The 21,093-nt window shown below is 41.6% G+C and overlaps 1 protein-coding gene and 1 non-coding gene across 4 annotated transcripts in view; one reads left to right on the top strand and one right to left on the bottom strand.

Annotated features, from left to right (window-relative positions):
- The window catches only part of MYOM1 (myomesin 1), a 194,559-nt gene that overhangs the window by 159,184 nt on the left and 14,282 nt on the right, over window positions 1-21,093 (top strand). For all 3 annotated transcript variants that reach the window (XM_074383712.1, XM_003924808.4, XM_003924809.3), the window contains 10 exons: window positions 872-978; window positions 1,096-1,140; window positions 7,059-7,195; window positions 11,047-11,191; window positions 12,184-12,243; window positions 12,526-12,593; window positions 15,568-15,681; window positions 16,576-16,663; window positions 17,681-17,719; window positions 17,813-17,918. In XM_074383712.1, the coding sequence (XP_074239813.1) occupies window positions 872-978; window positions 1,096-1,140; window positions 7,059-7,195; window positions 11,047-11,191; window positions 12,184-12,243; window positions 12,526-12,593; window positions 15,568-15,681; window positions 16,576-16,663; window positions 17,681-17,719; window positions 17,813-17,918 (909 nt within the window). The remainder of the gene's footprint in view (window positions 1-871; window positions 979-1,095; window positions 1,141-7,058; window positions 7,196-11,046; window positions 11,192-12,183; window positions 12,244-12,525; window positions 12,594-15,567; window positions 15,682-16,575; window positions 16,664-17,680; window positions 17,720-17,812; window positions 17,919-21,093) is intronic.
- On the bottom strand, window positions 7,924-7,984 carry LOC120361724 (U7 small nuclear RNA). Its single transcript, XR_005577859.1, has one exon. It is a non-coding gene; the product is annotated as a U7 small nuclear RNA (small nuclear RNA).

Below are 21,093 nucleotides of genomic sequence, written 5' to 3'. Positions count from 1 at the left end.
GATTAATATACTAAGGCAAATTTGATAAAGCACAGTATTTCTAAGTACTCTTTTCTATTAAAACGAAGCCCAGTATATCTCAAAAATAAAAGAGAAAACTAGCAATTTTGTTGTAGAATGACAAGGAAATACCGAATATAATTAAAGGATGTTTTTCAACCACTATGCTGTAAATTTCTTGAAACAAAACACATTTGGCCCAAGAAAAGATAGTTAAACAATAAAGTTTTTTTTTGGTATACTTAACATGTCAATATTTGGTTGATCTTAGACACCGCCTAGCAATATAGCTTGCCAAAGTTAGAAAACACAATGAACTCACCCACTGAGCCATTCATTTACTTATTACGTGTATTATGTGCCAGACAAGGTACTGGGTGCTGGGGATACCGGAGTAAACAAAGCAGTTCCTGTCTCTGAAAGCACAGGGATTATACAGTAGGGAGAATACAGATGCTTATAATAAGTTCAGAAAAGGGAAGAGCAGGAGATAGGCATAGAAGAGGCACCCAGAGTTACCGATAGCAAGTTTTGTCCTTGGGGAAGGAAGTGTCAGGCTCCCCGCAGGGGCTGATCACTGGATATTTTTGTGTAGGATGTGCACTGATAAACAATATAACTTGAGCATGTGGGATGCATATCAGTTCCACTCCCTGTCACCATCACCCCCTGGAAGGAGGTAAGAAAAGTCCTCCCAGAGGAAATAGCATTTAATTTGAAACACCAAGAACACATAGGCTACAGCTCAGCAAGATGAGAGGAAGCATCCAAATGAAAGGAATAGCATCTGAAAAATGGCCAGAGTCAGGGGAAACACAGGCCCACAGATCCCACACAGCCTCATTTCTAAGAAAAATATTTTGTTCCAAAGGACGAAAATGACCTTCAAAGACCTTGGGACGGATGACTTGGGTCTTTACTCTTGCGATGTAACAGACACTGATGGGATAGCATCAAGCTACTTAATAGATGAGGAGGGTAAGTTTAAAATCAGTGCATTCACACATCGAATGTTGCTTTAATTTCTCAATTATTCTTAAGTGACTTTTATTTTAGTAGTTTAAGGTTTTAATTGTCTTCTTTTTCCCCCTACAGAATTGAAACGGTTACTTGCTCTCAGCCATGAACACAAGTTCCCAAGTAAGTATCCATAATACATTCACAGATTTTAGCAGTCTTACTAGGCAGCAATGTCTAGAATAGATCAGATAACAGCTCTGATGGGATTAAGAGAGAGACTTGAGAACATATAATGGAACACAGATCAGTAGCTACAGATGTGCTTTCTAGAAGTGATGCCTTTTCCTTGCCATTGGTCCCCAGAGTTATCAAGGATACTAACATAGAAAATAATATCCCATGCTCCATTACATGGTGAAGTGTGCGGCTACACAGGTGTAACATCTGAGTAATTAAGTTCTTCACTTTTTGCCTACATATGTTGGAATCGCATATATATTTTCTGGATATATACATTTATATGTCTTTAGCCAAATTAATCTTTTCCTAAGTAAGATTAGCACTTAAAAGAAGAATTACATCTCTAAATAAAGACAATATGAAGACAGTGCTTACAATTTTAAACTCCTGGAAAATAGGGTAAACATACCTTGGTCAGAAAAAGAATCCCTCTGAACTATCTTCAACCCTTCAATAAAGCACTTTCTACATAAAAGATTAAACACCACATGACACTAAGAGAAGAGAAGGAAGTCAGAAACAACTCTCGGAAGGTTCCACTGGCCAGATAGGATCTCTTGCATTAGTACCCACTGGGCAAGGTAGTGAAGCATCGGGAAAGTTACACCCTGGAGTTTGGTGAAAAAAAAGTAGAAAGTGATCAGATACACTTATTCTATTAAATCAGAAATTTTAATACTTAAAATATAAATCCTTCACTAATAAAGGAATTTCAGGAATCCAAAAAACTATATCCCTATTCCAGACTGTGGACAATCTTTGTATATTTGTATATGTGCATTTTTCTAGGAAGAGTATCCTTCACTTTTAGTAAATTCCCAGTGGAGGTTGTGACTCACACACTGCTCTAGAACCAATTGCTGACCTTCTCCTATATCTGCAGGGAGTGACTTGTTTGATAATGAGGCTGCGTGCTGGTGATACTGGCCTCAGCTGTAACGTTCTCAAAACCAGCTTTGGGCTGGGCACAGTGGTTTGCACCTGTAATCCCAGTACTCTGGGAGGCCGAAGTGGGAGGATCGCTTGAGCCCAGGAGTTCGAGGCTGCAGTACACCATGATTGTGCTACTGCACCCCACCCTGGGCAACAGAGCAAGACCCTATCTCTAAAAACAAACCCAACTTTGTTCAGCAAAGTAGCAGAGTGGAGTGCCCCTGAGACGTGACTGTAGGGCGCAGACTTCTAAATTCTAGAGAAGAACCCTCCATGCCGCCATGTGGCATTAGGCAAGTCGTTTCTCATCTGTATGCCTATTTACTGTGAAACTGGAAAAGTAATATCATGAGTGAGGTTTTAAATGTTAATTTTGAAAAAGTTTGCAGAAAGTACTGAAGTGTATCACAAAGTGTTTGGCCTGGACTCTCTTTGACTCACTCTGTGCACCTGGGCAGCTCACTTTTATTTCTCTGTGTTGTGGTTTCTTTTCCAGGAATGGCTATCACAATAGTTTATAGCACCTACTATATAAAAATGCTGTCAGAGGGTAGGGCACAGTGGCTCACACCTGTAATCCCAGCACTTTGGAAGGCTGAGGTGGGTGGATCACGAGATCAGGAGTTCAAGACCAGCCTGACCAACATGGTGAAACCCCATCTCTACTAAAAATACAAAAATTCACTGGATGTGGTGGCATGTGCCTGTAATCCCAGCTACTTGGGAGGCTGAGGAAGGAGAATTGCTTGAACCTGGGAGGTGGAGATTGCAGTGAGCCAAGATCACGCCACTGTACTCCAGCCTGGGCGACAAAGCAAGACTCCATCTCAAAAAAAAAAAAAAAAAGGAAAAGAAATGCTTCAGAGATAACAACTGTGGGATTGATTGATCCATAAACTATTCAGGAAAAATATAAACATTAATTGAAACAGACCAGTGACCCTCGAACCTGCTGCCCAGAACAGAAGTCTCCAAGCTGCATAGGATGGTTGTACCTTCTGCTCTCAAACATTGACAGAAATGGAGAGAAACAGCAGCACCTACTAATCTAGTCAGATGATAAACATTGATTAAGTGTCTAGACAACTGGTCTAAACAACATTTACATTCAACTTAAAGGGTGGAGATGAGAAAAGATGGGCTGTCACTGTGGACCTCAAGGTGTCCAGGCCTCCCTGGAGTTCAGTGTTCATATGGCCTTGAAAAGAGAATTCATCCAGGCAGTAGGCATTGCCTGATGTCAGTATCATTTATACTGAGATATTTTATCTTGCATAAGCCCAAGAACTCTGATTATTGGTGCTAGGAGAGAGGGTAACAGCAAACTTAGGTATCCTTTTATTAGAGACCCAGTGTTGCATTTTGGGAGGCACAGAGGGAGAACCTCAGAATGTGAGTAAAACTCTGACATGTGGCCAGGCAAAGTGGCTCATGCCTGTAATCCCAGCATTTAGGGAGGCCAACGTGGGAGGATCACTTGAACGTGGGAGGATCACTTGAGCCCAGGAGTTCAAGACCAGCCTGGGCAACATGGCAAAACCCTATCTCTACAAAAATAGAAAAATTAGTCCTGTGTAGCAGCATGTGCCTGTATTCCCAGCTCCTTGGGAGGCTGAGGTGGGAGGATCACTTGAGCCCAGGAGCTGAAGGCTGCAGTGAACTGTGATCATGCCACTGCACTTCAGCCTGGGTGATAGAGTCAGAATCTGTCACAAAAAAATAAAAATAAAAATAACAAAATAACAAACTCTTACACACAAGAATCAAAGCCCCCAATGCACAGGTGTTTTTGTTAACCCATGGAAGCAGCATTTTTCATTACTAAAGCTCCAGTTCTTCTCTTTCCCCTACCACTATAAGACCAATGAGGTCACAACATGATTTTCAGAGGTCTGGTGATAGGATCAAAGTAGCACATGTAATTTCTTGATTCATACCCACTTCCTCTTTGTAAATGCTGGCATGTTAATGAAGTCATTTTCTTCCGATTTTGTAAGGTTTTAAGCTGTCTTATTTCGTAGAGAATGTAATAAAGAACATGGGATTCCTTCATCTTTTGGCACAGTAAATTCTCCTATTTTAAGCTGTTTTCAAAAATATTTTGAAAACCACTAAACATGTCCCTTAAACCTACAGATAACATATTTTGCTGAGGTACATTAACTGCCAGAGAACAGAGCCTAAGGCCATTTACAGCTGAGTAAATGGAAAAAATAAAAATGCACAAAGCTAAAAATAGAAAGTGACTTAGTCTATCTTGCCAGTATTGGTACTAAATTACAGCGTGGAAAGACAGCTTATTTGAATATATGTCCGTACACCAAGAATTGAAGGTATTTTGGGGGTGGGGGGAGGGTACACTCCGGTATTGTCAGTGTGCTGCATGATAGCCCTTCATTTGCAGACACCAGTTGTGACCTGTCTTGTACACATGCGCTATTTGTGTGCAGACATGTACAAGCACATATACATAAATATAGATATATTGGTGTGTCCTCTTAGTTGTCCACATATCATATTCTAAAATTGCTGATTGTAAAAATTAACCAGGTATGGTGGCAGGTGCCTGTAATCCCAGTTACTCTGGAGGCTGAGGTAGGAGAATCGCTTGAACCAGGGAGGTAGAGGTTGCAGTGAGCTGAGATCGTGCTGCTGCACTCCAGCCTGGGCAACAGAGTGAGACTCCCATCTCAAAAAAAAATTTTTTTTGGTGTTTGTAGGGTGTTGTAGAAGCAACTAGAGGAGGAAAGAGATACCAAAATATTAACAGCCAACATTAATAGAGCATTATTATATGCCAGGCTCTTTACAGGGTATTTAAATAGGATATATTATTTGAATTCCACAATGACCGTAAAAGGGTTGGTATTGTGGCGATTTGATTTTAGAGGGGAAGAACATGAGGTCCAGAGAGGTTAAGTAACTAGATCATTTGCATACAGCTGGTTAAACCCAGGTTCTCTGCCTCTGGAGCCTGCTCCCCTGACCACGACACAGGCTGTCTCTGTGTATGCACGGCCACGTTTGCTCCATGCTCCCTGTGGCCATTCAAGGCGGCCAGCATTCCTCAGCCGCTGTTCTCAGGACTCAGGGAGGACAGTAAACAGTAAGGAGCTGGAGGCTTCTGGGAAGGCCTGTTCCTCCTCCTCCCTCACCACTCTGGGCCCCTTAGGTAACCTCCTCACTTACACATTAGGTTTCCTAGAATGAAGTCTCTTTCCAGATGTTTCTAGAAGTTGTTCTTTCCACTCTCCTCAAGACTTACTGTAGCAGCATGAGTGTCTTGGAAGGGAGAAGCTTAGCCTCTGCCCCTGCTGCCCTGGGGTCCACTCAGATCTCCTGCTCACACTGGAAAACCAACGTATGGACACCAGGACCAAGAGGAATACAGAAGAGCAAGTGGTTCATCCCCTTTGAATCCTAGTTGTTTCAACCTCCACCTCCCAGGTTCAAGCAATTCTCCTGCCTCAGCCTCCTGAGTAGCTGGGATATAGGCGCCCACCGCCATGCCTGGATAATTTTTGTAATTTTAGTAGAGATGGAGTTTTGCCATGTTGTCCGGGCTGGTCGCAAACTCCTGACCTCAAGTGATCCACCCACCTTGGCCTCCCAAAGTGCTAGGATTACAGGCATGAGCCACCACGCCCAGCTTTATATTTACTCTTTATAGCACATTCATGTTAGCAGGTGAGGGATGTAAGGTTTTTTGGGTTTTTTTTTGAGACGGAGTTTCGCTCTTGTTACCCAGGCTGGAGTGCAATGGCGCAATCTCGGCTCACCGCAACCTCCGCCTCCTGGGTTCAGGCAATTCTCCTGCCTCAGCCTCCTGAGTAGCTGGGATTACAGGCACGCGCCACCATGCCCAGCTAATTTTTTGCACCTTTAGTAGAGACGGGGTTTCACCATGTTGACCAGGATGGTCTCGATCTCTTGACCTCGTGATCCACCCGCCTCGGCCTCCCAAAGTGCTGGGATTACAGGCTTGAGCCACCGCGCCCGGCCGGGATGTAAGGTTTGAAGGAGGAGAATAACTGGTCCAGATCTTGGTGGGACTCCAAAGCCCACCTTCTCTCTACCATGAAACCCCCTCACTAGATGACAGCTGAGCCCCCTCTCAGTCCTGCATTGTAATGAATTTATCACACTGAACTTGGTAGTGAATATGGAATCATGCAAAGAAAAGTATCCCTTGAAACTTGAAAAGGGTAGTTTTAAAATAAACACAAAGAAATATTAATTTACATTTGACATAAGTTAGAAAGCTTCTAATTTAAAATACAACACATGCCAGCCAGGTGAAGTGGCTCACACTTGTAATCCCAACACTTTGGGAGGCCAGGGAGGGAGGATCACATGAGGCTAGGAGTTCAAGAACAGCCTGGACAACATAGTGAGACCCTGACTAAAAAAAAAAAAAAATTAGCCAGGTGTGGTGGTGCGTGACTGTTGTCCCAGCTACTCAGGAGGCTGAGGTGAGAGGATCGCCTGAACCCAGGAGGCAGAGGTTGCAGTGAGCTGAGATCGTGTCATTATATACCAGATTAGGCAATAGAGCGAGATCTTATAGTTAAAAAAAAAAAGAAAAAACACCAACCAAATGCCACAGTAGAAAGTTACAGATGTTGGCTGGAAGTGCCCCTACGCCCCCAGAGGTACGTTCATCTTCCTCGTTTTTAGAGTTCAAACAACTACGATTAAAGAGGATGAACGACTTGCTCTAAGTGACAGTCCCAGCATCAGAGCTGAGTCCCTCTGTCTTTAATCTATGCCTTTCCCTGCACCACTCACTGCCTCTGGGCTTTGCAGGAAGCAGGTGCTACATTGTCATTTCCATTGCCTGGTTTATTTTTTTCACTTGTTGGAAAATCTGTATCAATATAATTGGTTACCAATATAATTACTGTGTTTATTTTTACTTTTCATAGCTGTCCCAGTTAAATCAGAGTTGGCAGTTGAAATTTTGGAGAAAGGCCAGGTCCGGTTTTGGATGCAGGCTGAGAAGCTATCTGCCAATGCCAAAGTCAACTACATATTTAACGAGAAGGAAATTTTTGAAGGCCCGGTAGGTTTTACACTGTTTAGACTTTTTAACGTATCATTGTAGAATACACTGAGGAAGCCTTATGTGGATGTGGATATGTTGTTATAAAAACCGCTGGGTGGTGGAGTGGGAGAGTTGAAATCCTTCTCACAAGTGAAAACTGTGAAAGGAAAATACAGATTGACTATATCATATTATGCAAACTGGGACGATTTGAGAATGAAAGGACAGCAGTCAGAAGCAGTCATAAACCAAAATGGTCTCAGGAAAACCAAGATTTATGATCACCCACCAGAACAGAGTGGGTCTCCTGGGAGGCAGAGGAGCCCACACCCTCGCCTGAGTTCACATCATACTCACCCTGGAAACCCCAGCACAGACCTGATTCATTGTATGAAGAACAGGCCTCTTGTCCCAATGGCTCTGAAAAATGCAATAAAAATACCTTTCATTGCTTTTCTGGTGAAAAACATAATACATCCTAGCCGGGCAGGGTGGCACACACCTGTAATCCCAGCTACTCAGGAGGTTGAGGCACAAGAATTGCTTGAAGCCAGGAAGTGGAGGTTGCAGTGAGCCAAGATCGCGCCACTACACTCCAGCCTGGGCGACAGAGCGAGACTCTGTCTCAAAAACAAAGCAAAACAAAAAACCACAATACATCCTTTAATGCTTTGTAAAAAGCATTAAAGATTCAGAAAGGACTAATCACACATTCTTACAGCTTTTTTTTTTCTTTTGGTGTTGGGGGAGGTTTTCTGGCAAAAACCAAAAGCCTGCTAGACAAATTCTAAAAGAGCTGTAACACTTCTTATGGATCTTTGATGTACATATTGGTATATACGTTCTTGGACTTTTTCTATGCTTCTCTGTGTGTATGCCTGTTTGTATCATATTTACAGAGGTAATTATATATATATTCTTTCGTTTCCTTTTTTTTTTTTAAACAGAGTTTCACTCTTGTTACCCAGGCTGTAGTGCAATGGCATGATCTTGGTTCACCACAACCTCTGCTTCCCTGATTCAAGCAATTCTCCTGCCTCAGCCTCCCAAGTAGCTGGAATTATAGGCATGTGCCACCACGCCCGGTGAATCTTGTATTTTTTAGTAGAGTTTGGGTTTCTCCATGTTGGTCAGGCTGGGCTCGAACTCCCGACCTCAGGTGATCCTCCCACCTCAGCCTCCCAAAGTGCTGGGATTACAGGCATGAGCCACCGTGCCTGGCTTCTTTGCTTTCCTTTTAACATAAACATGGTATTATAGATAGAGTTATAACATCTATGCTTTGTTTGTCCTCCCCACTGACATCAGTCAAGTCAAGATCAGGCCAGTGCCCAGTAGTACTAAAGAACTGGGGTTCATGGGCTCCGACCATCACCTGTGCTATCATGGGTGTAAACGGGAAACTGAAAGGGCAGAGGAGGTGTGGTTTATGGCCATTATTAGCAACCCTTTCTCTTTTCACTGAGATGTATTTTTAAAACATTTGAGGACTTGTTAGTGAGAGGGAAACGAGTACCATGAATATTTGGAGAGCATGCAGTATGGTCCTTTCCAATGCATAGAGTGACTTGGGGTGGGGCCGGTGCAAGTCACTCCTGACTCCTGTGTCTACTGCGACCTGTCTCCTCTCCACTTTCAAAGTGTTCCCTCACCACCTGGCCAGGGGAGAGGAAGGAAAAGTGTTGTTGGCCTCACTCATCACCCCACAGCTGCTGAGTGAACATTCATGCATGCGTGCATATAGACGTACTCCCCTTCATGTGTTCAAGCACACGTGTTGCCTGCTCTCTTAAATCATATTTCTTAGGAGAGTCTGAAGTAGTTTCTCACTCAAGTGATATATTGCAGGGGAGTGGGAGAGGATAAGGGAGATGCTAAGCAAAAATGTGGTCTCAGTTGGAGACTGACTTCCTGCAGGGGAGGCTTGGGAGCATGAATTGCATCAGAGTTCAGCCCAGACCTGAGCCTTCATTCTGTGATATCTTATAGCAAACGTTAACCAGTTCAAATCTATTATGAAATTTGTGCTTGCATGCCCAGGGACTAAAATTTGTCTTTACAGTCTGGGGAAAAAAAAGGTTGTCTAAAATGTGATATGGTAAGTATAGTCTAATAGGGCTATTTCCATTCAGAAAAAGCAAATAGGGCCAGGCGTGGTGGCTCACACCAGTAATCCCGGCATTTTGGGAGGCTGAGGCAGGGGAATTGCTTGAGGCTCAGAGTTTGAGACCAGCTTGGGCAACATAGCAAAACCTCATCTCTACAAAAAATTTTTAACAGTTAGTGAGGCATGCTGGTGTGTGCCCATAGTCCTAGCCTCAAGAGCCTAAGGCAGGAGGATGGCTTGAGTCCAGGAGATCGAGGCTGCAGTGAGCTATGATTGCACCACTGCCCTCCAGCCTAAGCAACAGAGACCCTGTCTCTAAAAAGAGAGAAAAAAAAGAGTAAATAGATTTAGAAGCATTTTTATTCATGTATTAGTTCAGCAGATATTTAATTGCCTATTATATTCCATGCATGTGCAAGATGTCAATGAAATAGCAATGAATGAGCAAGATACCTGCCTCTGCTGCCCATGATTTTACATTATTCTACTAATTAAAAATAATGCAGGCCAGGAGCAGTGGCTTATGCCTGTAATCCCAGCACTTTGGAAAGCTGCAGTGGGCACATCACTTGAGTTTAGGACTTCAAGACCAGCCTGGCCATCATAATAAAACTGCACCTCTACTAAGTGTACAAAAAGTAGCCGGGTGTGGTGGCACATGCCTGTGGTCCCAGCTACTCAGAGGCTGAGGCAGCAGAATCACTTGAACCTGGGAGGCAGAGGTAGCAGTGAGCCAAGATTGCACCACTGCACTCCAGCCTGGGTGACAGAGCCAGAATCTGTCTCAACATACGTACGTACAGACATCTAGAAGGTAATGTGAGAGTCTCAAGACAATTTTTGACATTTTGTGACTTGAGGTAACAAAACTTTATTTAGATTTAAGAAATGAGGCTAGGTGCGGGGTGTGGTGGTTCATGCGTTAATCCCAGCACTTTGGGAGGCCAAGGCAGGTGAATCACGAGGTCAAGAGATCAAGACTGTCCTGGCCAACATAGTGAAATCACATCTCTACTAAAAAATACAAAAATTAGCTTAGCATTGTGGCATACTCCTGTAATCCCAGCTACTCAGGAGGCTGAGGCAGAGAATTGCTTCAACCCAGGAGGCAGAGATTGCAGTGAGCCGAGATAACGTCACTGTACTTCAGCCTGGTGACAAAGCGAGACTCCGTCTAAAAAATAAAAAAAAAAGAAAAAGAAAAAGAAAAAAGAAACGAAATCTCAGACTTTTTAGTAACCTATTCTGGTCTAAGTCAAAAACTCCACATAACATTTCCCTTTTCCTGGGTATAAGAAAATGAAGAACTTTCTCTATTATGAAGAAATTTTATTTAAATTGTTATTCTAATTTTTAATTTTTATTTCTTATTTTTAGACATGGTCTCCTTCTGTTGCCCAGGCTGGACTGCAGTGGGACAATCATGACTCCCGGTAGCCTTGACCTCCTGGATTCAAGAGATCCTCCCACCTCAGCCTCCTGAGTAGCTGGGATTATAGGCACACACCACCATGCGCAGCTGATTTTTGTATTTTTATAGAGGCAAGATCTTGCATTGTTGCCCAGGCTGGTCTCAAACTTCTGGCTTTAAGCAATCCTCCCACCTTGGCCTCCCAAAGTACTGGGATTATAGGCATGAACCACTGTGCCTAGCATAAAATTATTATTCTTTGAGGTTTATTTTTATTTCATCAAGCTTATTGTCATCGAAGTAAAATATCTGCCTCACTGATTTCTCTGTCATTTTCTTTTCACACTGAAGAAATATAAAATGCATATTGACCGAAACACTGGCATCATTGAAATGTTCATGGAACAGCTACGGGATGAGGATGAGGGAACGTACTCTTTCCAGCTTCAAGATGGAAAAGCAACTAACCATTCTACTGTTGTTCTCATTGGAGATGGTAAGAATTCCATGAAACATTAACCAGCAGGCTTTGATACTCCCTTCAATCCAAATACTCTATGGCACAAAAGTTGTTTTGTGAAAGGTAGTAGGAATTGTTGCTTAATTGAATTCTAATGTTCAAAATACAATTTTCAGCTGGGCACAGTGGATCATCCCTGTAATCCCAGCACTTATGGAGGTCAAGGTGGGTAGATCACCTGAGGTCAGGAGTTCAAGACCAGCCTGGCCAACATGGTGAAACCCTGTCTCTACTAAAAATACAAAAATTAGCCGGGTGTGGTGGCATGCACCTGTAATCCCAGCTACTTGGGAGGCTGAGGCATGAAAATCACTTGACCCAGGAGGTGGAGGTTGCAGTGAGCCGAGATCAAACCACAGTTAATACTTTGTATGGTATTTTATTTCATACAAATGAAAGTTAATTTAAAAGAACACCAAATATATCCCTAGCCCACAGGCAAGACTGCATTTAAATATTTTCATATATAAACAAATGTTTATTGCTGAAATTCTCCAGTGAGGGAAATTGCAATACAACAAAGACTGTATGTGTCTCAGAAACAAACCATGATACTGTTTTACCATGTGTACTTACTGTAAATTACTAAAATTGAGAAGAAAAATCTGCAAAAGAAGTGCATGCCGAATCTACTAATGATACATTGTAACTAGATTGTAGTAAGTCAGCTGTTCACTTACTACCACCCAGATTTAAAATGTGGCAGTTAGGAAGGCAATGGAAAGGCTGGCCAGATATCTGTATTTGCACCATCTAATAATATTTCACTATTTCCTAGCTTTATGACCTTGGACAATTTATTGAACCTTCCTAAGCCTATTTCTTCATCTATAAAGATAAAAAAGGAGCAGGGTTGTCACAACGTATGAATGTTACAATAATGAATATAAATCACTTAGCACAGTGGCTGACATGTGCAATTATAACACCCAACTCAATTTCACACTTCCTTATTTTTCAATTTGTAGTTTTCAAAAAGCTCCAGAAAGAAGCTGAATTCCAGCGGCAAGAATGGATCAGGAAACAAGGTAAAAATAGGCAGTGAGAAAATTTTTAATTTTTTATACAAAATGTTCCAAGGTTATTTCCATAACAAATTAAAATAAATATTATTATGTTAATAATGCCTAGTAAATTAACATAATTGAAAACATCTATGGTCAATATGTAGACATTAAAATATTTAAAAGCTAAATCCAAAATTTAAAAATTTAGGCTTCAGACCTAAATCACCTTAGGACTTAAGTGTGAGCTTTGATTTTACACTTGTGATTAATAGAGTAATTACTAATGTCGTTAAAATTTTATAGGTCCTCACTTTGCTGAATATTTGAGCTGGGAAGTGACTGGTGAATGTAATGTACTATTGAAGTGCAAGGTAAGAGGTAGATAAATTTTTAATATTTGATTCAAGGGAAATAGAATGTGGAGAAGAGGAAGATCAATTTTTCATCTCCTCCATCTGAGCCAAAATGATAAGCGGGACACATATTTACTGTTGAATGTTACCGTAACCATTTGTTGATAAGAAAGATTTAAAATAAAATGGCATAAAGTATGAGAAGGCAAGGTGATCATTCCTATTCACTACTCATGACCAACTTAGTAAGAATCTAGACCTTTATATAATTAGTAATCTCTAAAGACTCTCACATTGTTTTTGTTTTAAGCCAAATCTGTATTCTAAATCATAGACCTATTCCAGAATCACTCCAGTGGCAATTTCGTGGACCTTGCTATGTAAATTGTGGGGTTGGCTCAACAATACCCCTGGGTGTTGCCCAGCTGTGCCACTGACTCCAAGCCACTGTGCTGTCTTGAGGGAGAGATGTGGAAAAGAACTGGAAGCTCATAACCAATTGTCTTATTAGGACTTTGGAAGGATTCGGGGTAAAAAAAAATTCTATATAGCATTCTCAACTAGTTCGTACCTTAGCATGTGGTATGTAGCTGAGTGAGTCATCAGAAATGTTTTGGGTAAGGAACTGGTGGGTGAGATTGGAGCATGAAGGTCCTGCTGACCAACAGTGACAAGTGGAAGCATAGGTGTGGCATTTGGTCTGGATTTCACAATTGTCATGAGATAAGCCAGAAACCAAGTGCCCCAGTGTCTGCTAGATCTGATAAACTCAAAGAAACAGCAGTCTATCAAAAATACATATATGGAAAATTATTCTAGGTTTTAGCCTCACAGGAGATGGCAATGCTGTTTGAAAAACTCTTTCTCTGGCAGCAGCTGAAACCCTCACTTTCTATCTCATCCCAGCTGCCCTCTGTCTTGCTGTCTCCACTCACTTCCTTATCTGCATGGCCCCTCCCTATAAGCCAGCCCTTTTCAAAAGCCCACATATTCCTCCCCTTCTGCGATTGCTGTGGCCCTCTGCAGGGGAGCTCTGGTGTTCTGTGATCACCTTTCTCAGGAGAATCAGCCCTGTACCCAGATTCTGAGCAACCAAGGACAGCCTGGAAATAGGTCGTGAATATTCACACATTTCGTGCTTATGCTGTTGTTCCGATGCCTGGAATGTCCTTCTTTCAGCTTCTCTGACAAAATCCTTTCCCAGGTCCAGCTCAGTTATCTCTAGAAGGCCTCCCCCTTCCTCTTTGTTCCATTATTGTAGCAATTTCTATAAATTTAGCCACTCACATATCGCATTACAGTTCATAAGTATGCACGGCTAATCATTCAGACTCAAAAGAGTATCATGGGCCTTGCTTGGCACTAGTCTACTCAATAAAACATAGGAGGGGCCAAGCGTGGTGGCTGACACGTGTAATCCTAGCATTTTGGGAGGCCAAGGCAGGTGGATTACTTGAGGTCAGGAGTTCAAGACCAGCCTGGCCAATATTGTGAAACACCATCTCTTCCTAAAAAGACAAAAATTAGCCAGGCACCTGTGGTCCCAGCAACTTGGGAGGCTGAGGCGGGAGAATTGCTTGAACCTGGGAGGCAGAGGTTACAGTAAGCCGAGATCACGCCACTGCACTGCAGCCTAGGTGATGGAGTGAGACTCTGTCTCAAACAAACAATAAAACTGAATGTAGGAGGAACTCTAGCTTGCACACTGGGACTTCCTCTCCCGCGGCAGTCCACATGTGGAACTATGATCTTTGCCAGCCCGGACAACAGAGAGCTCAGATGCAAGGAGGCAAGGTCTACTTTGGGAGGAAGTGGGCAGGAAGGCACCATGGCTTTAAAAAAACAAAAACAAAAAAACCTTCATGCCCGAAGAACTAGTATCTCTTGTAACAATTTCCTAAGCAGAGCTTCCAGGGACACACAAGGGATGTGTCCAAATTACAAGAGCAATGTACTCAGCAAAGCCCAAAGCTGTGGAGTACATTTCTAGTCGTCCGGGTCCAGATGCAGCTTTCTAGTCAGGGTTGTTTTTGTGTAAGCAAGGTCAGCTGGTAACACACTTTCTGTAATTCAGGAACCAGTTTGCAGGGTCATAAAGAATGATTGTGTATAGTGGTTTCACTGCAGTTACCAGGGTGGTTCCTATGTTTATTTATTGGCTGAAATTGTTTCACATTTTAAAAACTTGCATATACTCATGTATCATGAGACAACATTTTCTTTGTTGGTTTTATAGTTGTATTTTCTCTTTGGGGAATGATATGTACATTTCACCCATTATTCAGTGGAGTCTTTGAGATGGTGTTCTTGATTTGTAGGAAGTCTTTACTTTTTCATACAATTTGAATTGTACGAGAAATACATTAGCATATTCTCCCTTTTAAAAAATGCAAGCATTGTAGATAAAGTTCAAGATCCCTTTAACCATATGTAGTTGCTCAGTCCATTTGAAATAGATGATATGATGAGTGGATTAGTGTATCTAAGTGAGTCTCATCAAAATTGTGAATTAATTTATTAATCCATGCCTCCCCTCCACATATATTTGCAATGTTTCATTTATCTTTTATTAAATTTTTAGATATAGATTGGGGCTTACTTTAATAAAGCCATTTGTTTTTGTAACACAGCCTGTATTTTAATCTGATGGGATTTGTCTTCCTTTGGTTTTGAGATTTCTATTTTCATTTAATTATGTGTGTCAGTATAAATGTATCTATTCTCTCTTTTCTTTCCTACCACATGATTTTAAAGTCAATTTTCACTACTGGAAATAGAGATGCTATTGATTTAGGTTTATTTATTTGTGTCCACTTGATTCTAAACTCTTTTCTCAATTAAAATAACTTTCAATTGATTCCTTTAAAAATGTATGTCTTCTCACTCCACATTCAGTGCCTTTTCTTCTGTATCTTGCTGCATTAAGAACTGTTTAGCTTCACAAGAGTACATTTCCTTATTTTAAGAAAAGTAATTATGGTTTTTCTCCCAGGTGGCCAATATTAAAAAGGAGACTCATATTGTGTGGTACAAGGATGAGAGGGAGATATCAGTGGATGAAAAGCACGACTTTAATGATGGTATATGTACCCTGCTTATAACAGAGGTAGGTGATTATAAATGTGAAATGTATTATATTAGGTTTCTACCCTCTATCTTACCCCAAAACAGCGACTAGATTCTGTATTCCTTTCATGACCAGGGGATTTATATTAGCTTACTTCCAACTGTTGTAGGAACACAAAAGCTTCTCTCGCCTTGTGACGTGTGTGGATTTGTTACATAGCAAACCAGTATCAGCTGAATGCCACAACTCTTGCTTTCCTGAGTTATTTTTATCCATATATGGGCAGTTAAGTGGATATTTCTTTCTTTGTACTTAAGCCTCCTGGTAATTTGTTCTCTGAAAGTATAGAGACATCACACATGGTATTCATTTAAGGAGAGATTTTTATCTACTTTCTGTCTAAAAGAACACAGCATTTAAATATATTACTATAAAACTAGTGATCACTTGTTTTAATAAATGAAAGCAGAGTAAAAGGTAAGGACTTTAGGCCTCCTATCAGTTACAGCCTTAGAATGTAAAAAGTCAGGACTGCTAGCTTACTGGTCAAATCATTATGGAGAGGCACATTTCTGCATCTGTGAACAGTTCACCACTCACACAGTTAGATGCTTGCTCAAAGTGTGCTTTGATGGCAGTTCCGTAAATCAAGGGCCTTTAAAAATGCAGATACCGGGTCAGGTGCAGTGGCTCACACCTGTAATCCCAGTGCTTTGGGAGGCCAAGGCTTGAGGCCAGGAGTTCAAGGATACAGTGAACTATAACCACTTGTCTGCACTCCAGCCTGGGCAACAGAGTAAGACCCTTGTCTCTTAAAAAAACAAAAACAAAAACAAAAACAAAAAAACAAAGGAAGAAGCAGTAGAAAAAAAATGCAGATACCATGCCCTCAGGCTACAAAAGGTATAATGTGGTATATCTATTACCCCTTAGTTTTCCAAGAAAGATGCTGGGATTTATGAAGTTATCCTGAAAGATGACCGAGGAAAAGATAAGAGCAGACTGAAGCTTGTGGATGAAGGTCAGTCCACCAGCTGCTGGGGTCTGTCTTGTGTGTTTCTGCATACAGCTTACCAGATTGATGATTGAGGCCGAGCTGACAATTGAAGTCAGGCTGATTTTTTGTCCACAGATTTTGGCTTAATTGAAATTCCAGCAGAGTGAACTGTTTTATTCAAAACTACTTCACTTCTAGTCATCTTCAAAATCAGAAGTATATTTTTGATCCTCAGAGAATTTATAGTGCAGAGTCCGCAAGGGTTCTGTTTTCAATTTAAATCGTTATTTTTGTTTCAACTCTGTAAAGAATGTTCCAGGCTCAAAAACTTCTGTGAGAAGCATGATGAAAAATAGTCCACTCTAAAGGTAGCAAGCAAGATTTATATATGAAATTTCAGGCCTTGCAATTTTTAGCAGAGCAAGAAAGCAACTTGCATTTTTCAGAGTCTACTGAGGACAAATATATCATGATGATGAAAATCTACACAGGACCCCCAAACTTAGCATTCTGTTACTGAACAAGATTTTTAAAATAATATTGCTCACAAACAGCAGAAGTCTGACTAATGTCACCTTCCCACTTTAGGTGGAGGTGGGCTAAATGTGTTTATTGGCAAAAAGCATTATGAGGCTGACAAAGGCCAGGGGACCTACATGGTTAATTCGTTATGAATCAATGACACGGATAAGAAAATGTCCTCTAATGTAAACTAAGCCTTCCTGGGAATTAAGGAGAAAGCAAATCTCAAAGCCAAGAACCTTCCTAGAAATCTCTTGTGGCCCTTTCTCTAGAATGTAAATATGGCGATAATTACAAAGAACTCAAGGGAAAAAATATCAAAACAAGCAGGGATCTTTTAAAACTTGATAAAATTGAATTATTTCTTCAAAGAACACTCCTTATCAATGGGTCAACACATTCCCTTGTTTCCATTTCCTTTCACCCAGAGAGGGAAGTTCTGAGAGCTAAGAATTTGAGATTTAACTTTACACTGAGAATTTTTCTGCTAAAGTTTTGGCTATGAATCTCTCTCCACAGCCTTTAAGGAACTGATGACAGAAGTATGCAAAAAAATAGGTAAGTTAAACATTTCCCACCACAACAATGCTTTATAATCCTCTTGCCAGGAGGGTGTACAGATGCATGAAATATACTATTTTCTTCTTTCAGCTTTGTCTGCTACAGACCTGAAAATCCAGAGCACAGCTGAAGGCATCCGGCTGTACTCATTTGTAACTTACTATGTGGAAGATTTGAAAGTTAACTGGTCCCACAAGTAAGTAAATGGAAACTTACTTGCTGTGCAGAAATTCTTTCCCCACGAGGCACTGTGGCACATGTCTGTAATCCCAGCACTTTGGGAAGCCAAGTCGGGTGGATCATTTGAGGTCAGGAGTTCGAGACCAGCCTGGCCAACATGGTGAAACCCTGTGTCTACTAAAAATACAAAAAAAAAAAAAAAATGAGCCAAGTGTGGTGGCACACACCTGTAATCCCAGCTACTGGTGAGGTTGAGGCATGTGAATCACTTGAACCAGGAGACGGAGGTTGCAGTGAGCTGAGATGGCACCACTGCACTCCAGCCTGTGTGGCAGAGTGAGACACTGTCTCAAAGAAAGAAAGAAAGAAAGAAAGAAATTATTTTCCCGCTGGAAGGCAGGAAGATAGGGAGAAAAAAATTCTGTTCTTCTCGAGTAAGGAGTCTTCTTAATTCTCAGGTCTGGAACTGGTGAGCATAAGACAGAAACACCCAGGACATTCTCTTACTGTGAGGTTAGGTCTTTCCCGCAACATGTACGTGCTGAGGCCAGTAATAGCTACAGTACATCTTCCTTTGTGATTTAAGAAGTACCATAATTCATGGACATCTGTATAATGCAGCCTCCACCTCCAGGCAGTCATTCTTGGGCTCTCTCTGCAGTGCCGGCATCGGGAGCCACATTCTTAGCCTTTTCTCTATACACATGGTTAACACGGGTTATGGTAAGGAACAGAAATGAAGCAGTGTGCACCAGGAGGTACCACATTTCCCACGATATTCACCAAAGAAGCCTAATCCAGCGAGTGCCCAAGATTATTGTTGTTGTTAACAGCAGCTGGCAGAGTAATACATTAGCATGTTTCTGTCCACCCTCAGAAGGCTTTGGAGATCTTAAGGTGACTTTGAGGAAGCTGGGTTTGAACTGGATTGAGCCCAAAGATCTTTGTATTCCCAGGCAACCTCTGTGCATTTATACAGGGACTCTATTCAGGTTCACTTCTGGGATTCCAAGAGCCGAAATCGGTTTCTAAATCAAACCAGGCCTCCCATTTACACTCTTGACAGTGTCCTTAACCTCTGTGCTTCCTTGAACCATCCTGAGCTGAAAGAGAACAGAGGCCTGGCATAGCTAATCTGATGGGGCGTAGCCACTTTCAGTGCAGTCTCAGGATGCAGCGGACGCTTCTTCCAAACTGCCCATGTTCCTAGGAGCCCCACTGGAAAGGTCACGTGGCATCCCCAGGAGGGTACATATAATGTGTTTCCTTACACTGCACCCTCAGTGGCATTGACAGTATGCAGGCACTGCTCCAAGCCATTTATGTATGTGAATTCATTTCATATTCACCACTCTACGTGGTAGGTGCTCCTCACTTGAGGGATGAGGAAGCTCGGGCTTGGGGAGGTGACCTGCCTGGGGTCACACAGCTAAGAGGTGGGTCAAAGCTTAGCCCAGGCAGCCTGACTCCAGAGCCCGGTTTACCATGGCACTGCCCACCACTGGATTCCAGTTGCATGAAGTCTAGATTAGAGGTCCCCAAACCCTAGGCCATGGACTGGTACCAGTCCGTGGCCTATTAGGAACTGGGCTTTGTAACAGAAGGTGAGCAGCAGGCGAGTGGGGATGACCACCTGAGCCCGCCTCCTATCAGATCAGCTGCGGCATTAGATTCTCATCAGAGCGCAAACCTTATTGTGAACTGCGCATGCAAGGGGTCTAGGTTGTGCACGCCTTATCAGAATCTAATGATAAATGTTATGTGCTTGAGTCATCACAAAACCCTCCCTCGACCTGGTCTGTGGAAAAATTGTCTTCCATGAAACCAGTCCCTGATGCCAAAAAGGTTGGGGACCACTGGGCTAGATTGAACAGTTAGCCAGAGCCAGGTCCCACAAAGCAGCCATTTGTGTTTTCTTTAAGATGACCTTACTGTTGTATAAAACAGTGTTTTCATTAGTACTATGATTTATTATTTCCTGAGTCATAAAAACGAAAATTAGTAAAATTCCAATGTAGAATGCTTGGGACTTATTCCTTTGTTCAGTTTCTTTCAGAATACATTTTAGGAAAGTAATTTTAGGCTAAAATAGATCAAATTCTAGGAAATTCCTCTCTGACATCCAGGACATTCTAATATATCAGTCTGAAGAATGAGAGAAGTAAAATTCATTCAATCATCAGTCAAAAAGCTTTATATCATCTCTGAAAGAATTACTTGTTCAAAACTGAGAACACTGAAAGTATGTTTTGAGGAAATTGCTATTAGAGGAGAAAAGCATAAGCTTCTTCATTATTTGGTCTAGTCAACTACTTGAGTGTCTTGTTTCCACGTGCCCATGAGATTCAGGGATAAAGATGGTCTTTGTTGTCGGTATGTGGCATTGTGGGAAAAAACCCTTGAAACAGATTTTAGTCTTCACTTTGCTCCTATCTTCCCTTGTGATCTTAGGCAGGTCATTGAATTTTCTGAATCTCAGTTTTCTCTTATAGAAAATAGGGCCAATCATACCTGTTTTATCTGAAGCACATTGCAGGTGGAAGATACTCTTATCCATGTTACCCAGAGATTAAAGAATTAAAACAGATTTTTTTATAGCAAGGCAGAGGACAATCTTTCTGTTTAACTCTCTAAGACACATCTATGGCTCAGGCTAAAATCTGTGGGGTACAGATGGATTTCTTTACCCTACGTTTTATGGCATCTTAATTTTTAATATCTTTTTGGATAAATAAATGTTATTTTTAAAATCTAATGTTATTAAAAATACTAAATATTTGAAAGCTAAAAACTTTTAAGTAGGACCTTTTTTTTTTTTTTTTTTTTTTTTTTTGAGAAGGAGTCTCACTTTTTCACCCAGGCTGGAGGGCAATGGCATGACCTTGACTCATTGCAACCTCTGCCTCCCGGGTTCAGGCTATTCTCCTGCTTCAATCTCCTGAGTAGCTGGGATTACAGGCGCGTGCCACCACAACCAGCTCATTTTTTGCATTTTTAGTAGAGACAGGGGTTTCACCGTATGGCCAGGCTGGTCTCGAAATCCTGACCTCAAATGATCTACCTCCCTCAGCCTCCCGAAGTGCTGGAATTACAGGTGTGAGCCACCGTACCTAGCTAGAAATTTTGCTTTTCTATTTTTTTCTAAAGTTCATTTTGTTTATTACAACAGACATAAGAAATGCTTGCTTCAG

This window comes from Saimiri boliviensis, chromosome 13 (assembly GCF_048565385.1).
Source record: "Saimiri boliviensis isolate mSaiBol1 chromosome 13, mSaiBol1.pri, whole genome shotgun sequence".
NCBI lineage: Eukaryota > Metazoa > Chordata > Mammalia > Primates > Cebidae > Saimiri > Saimiri boliviensis.
This window is presented reverse-complemented; position numbering and strand designations above follow the sequence as displayed.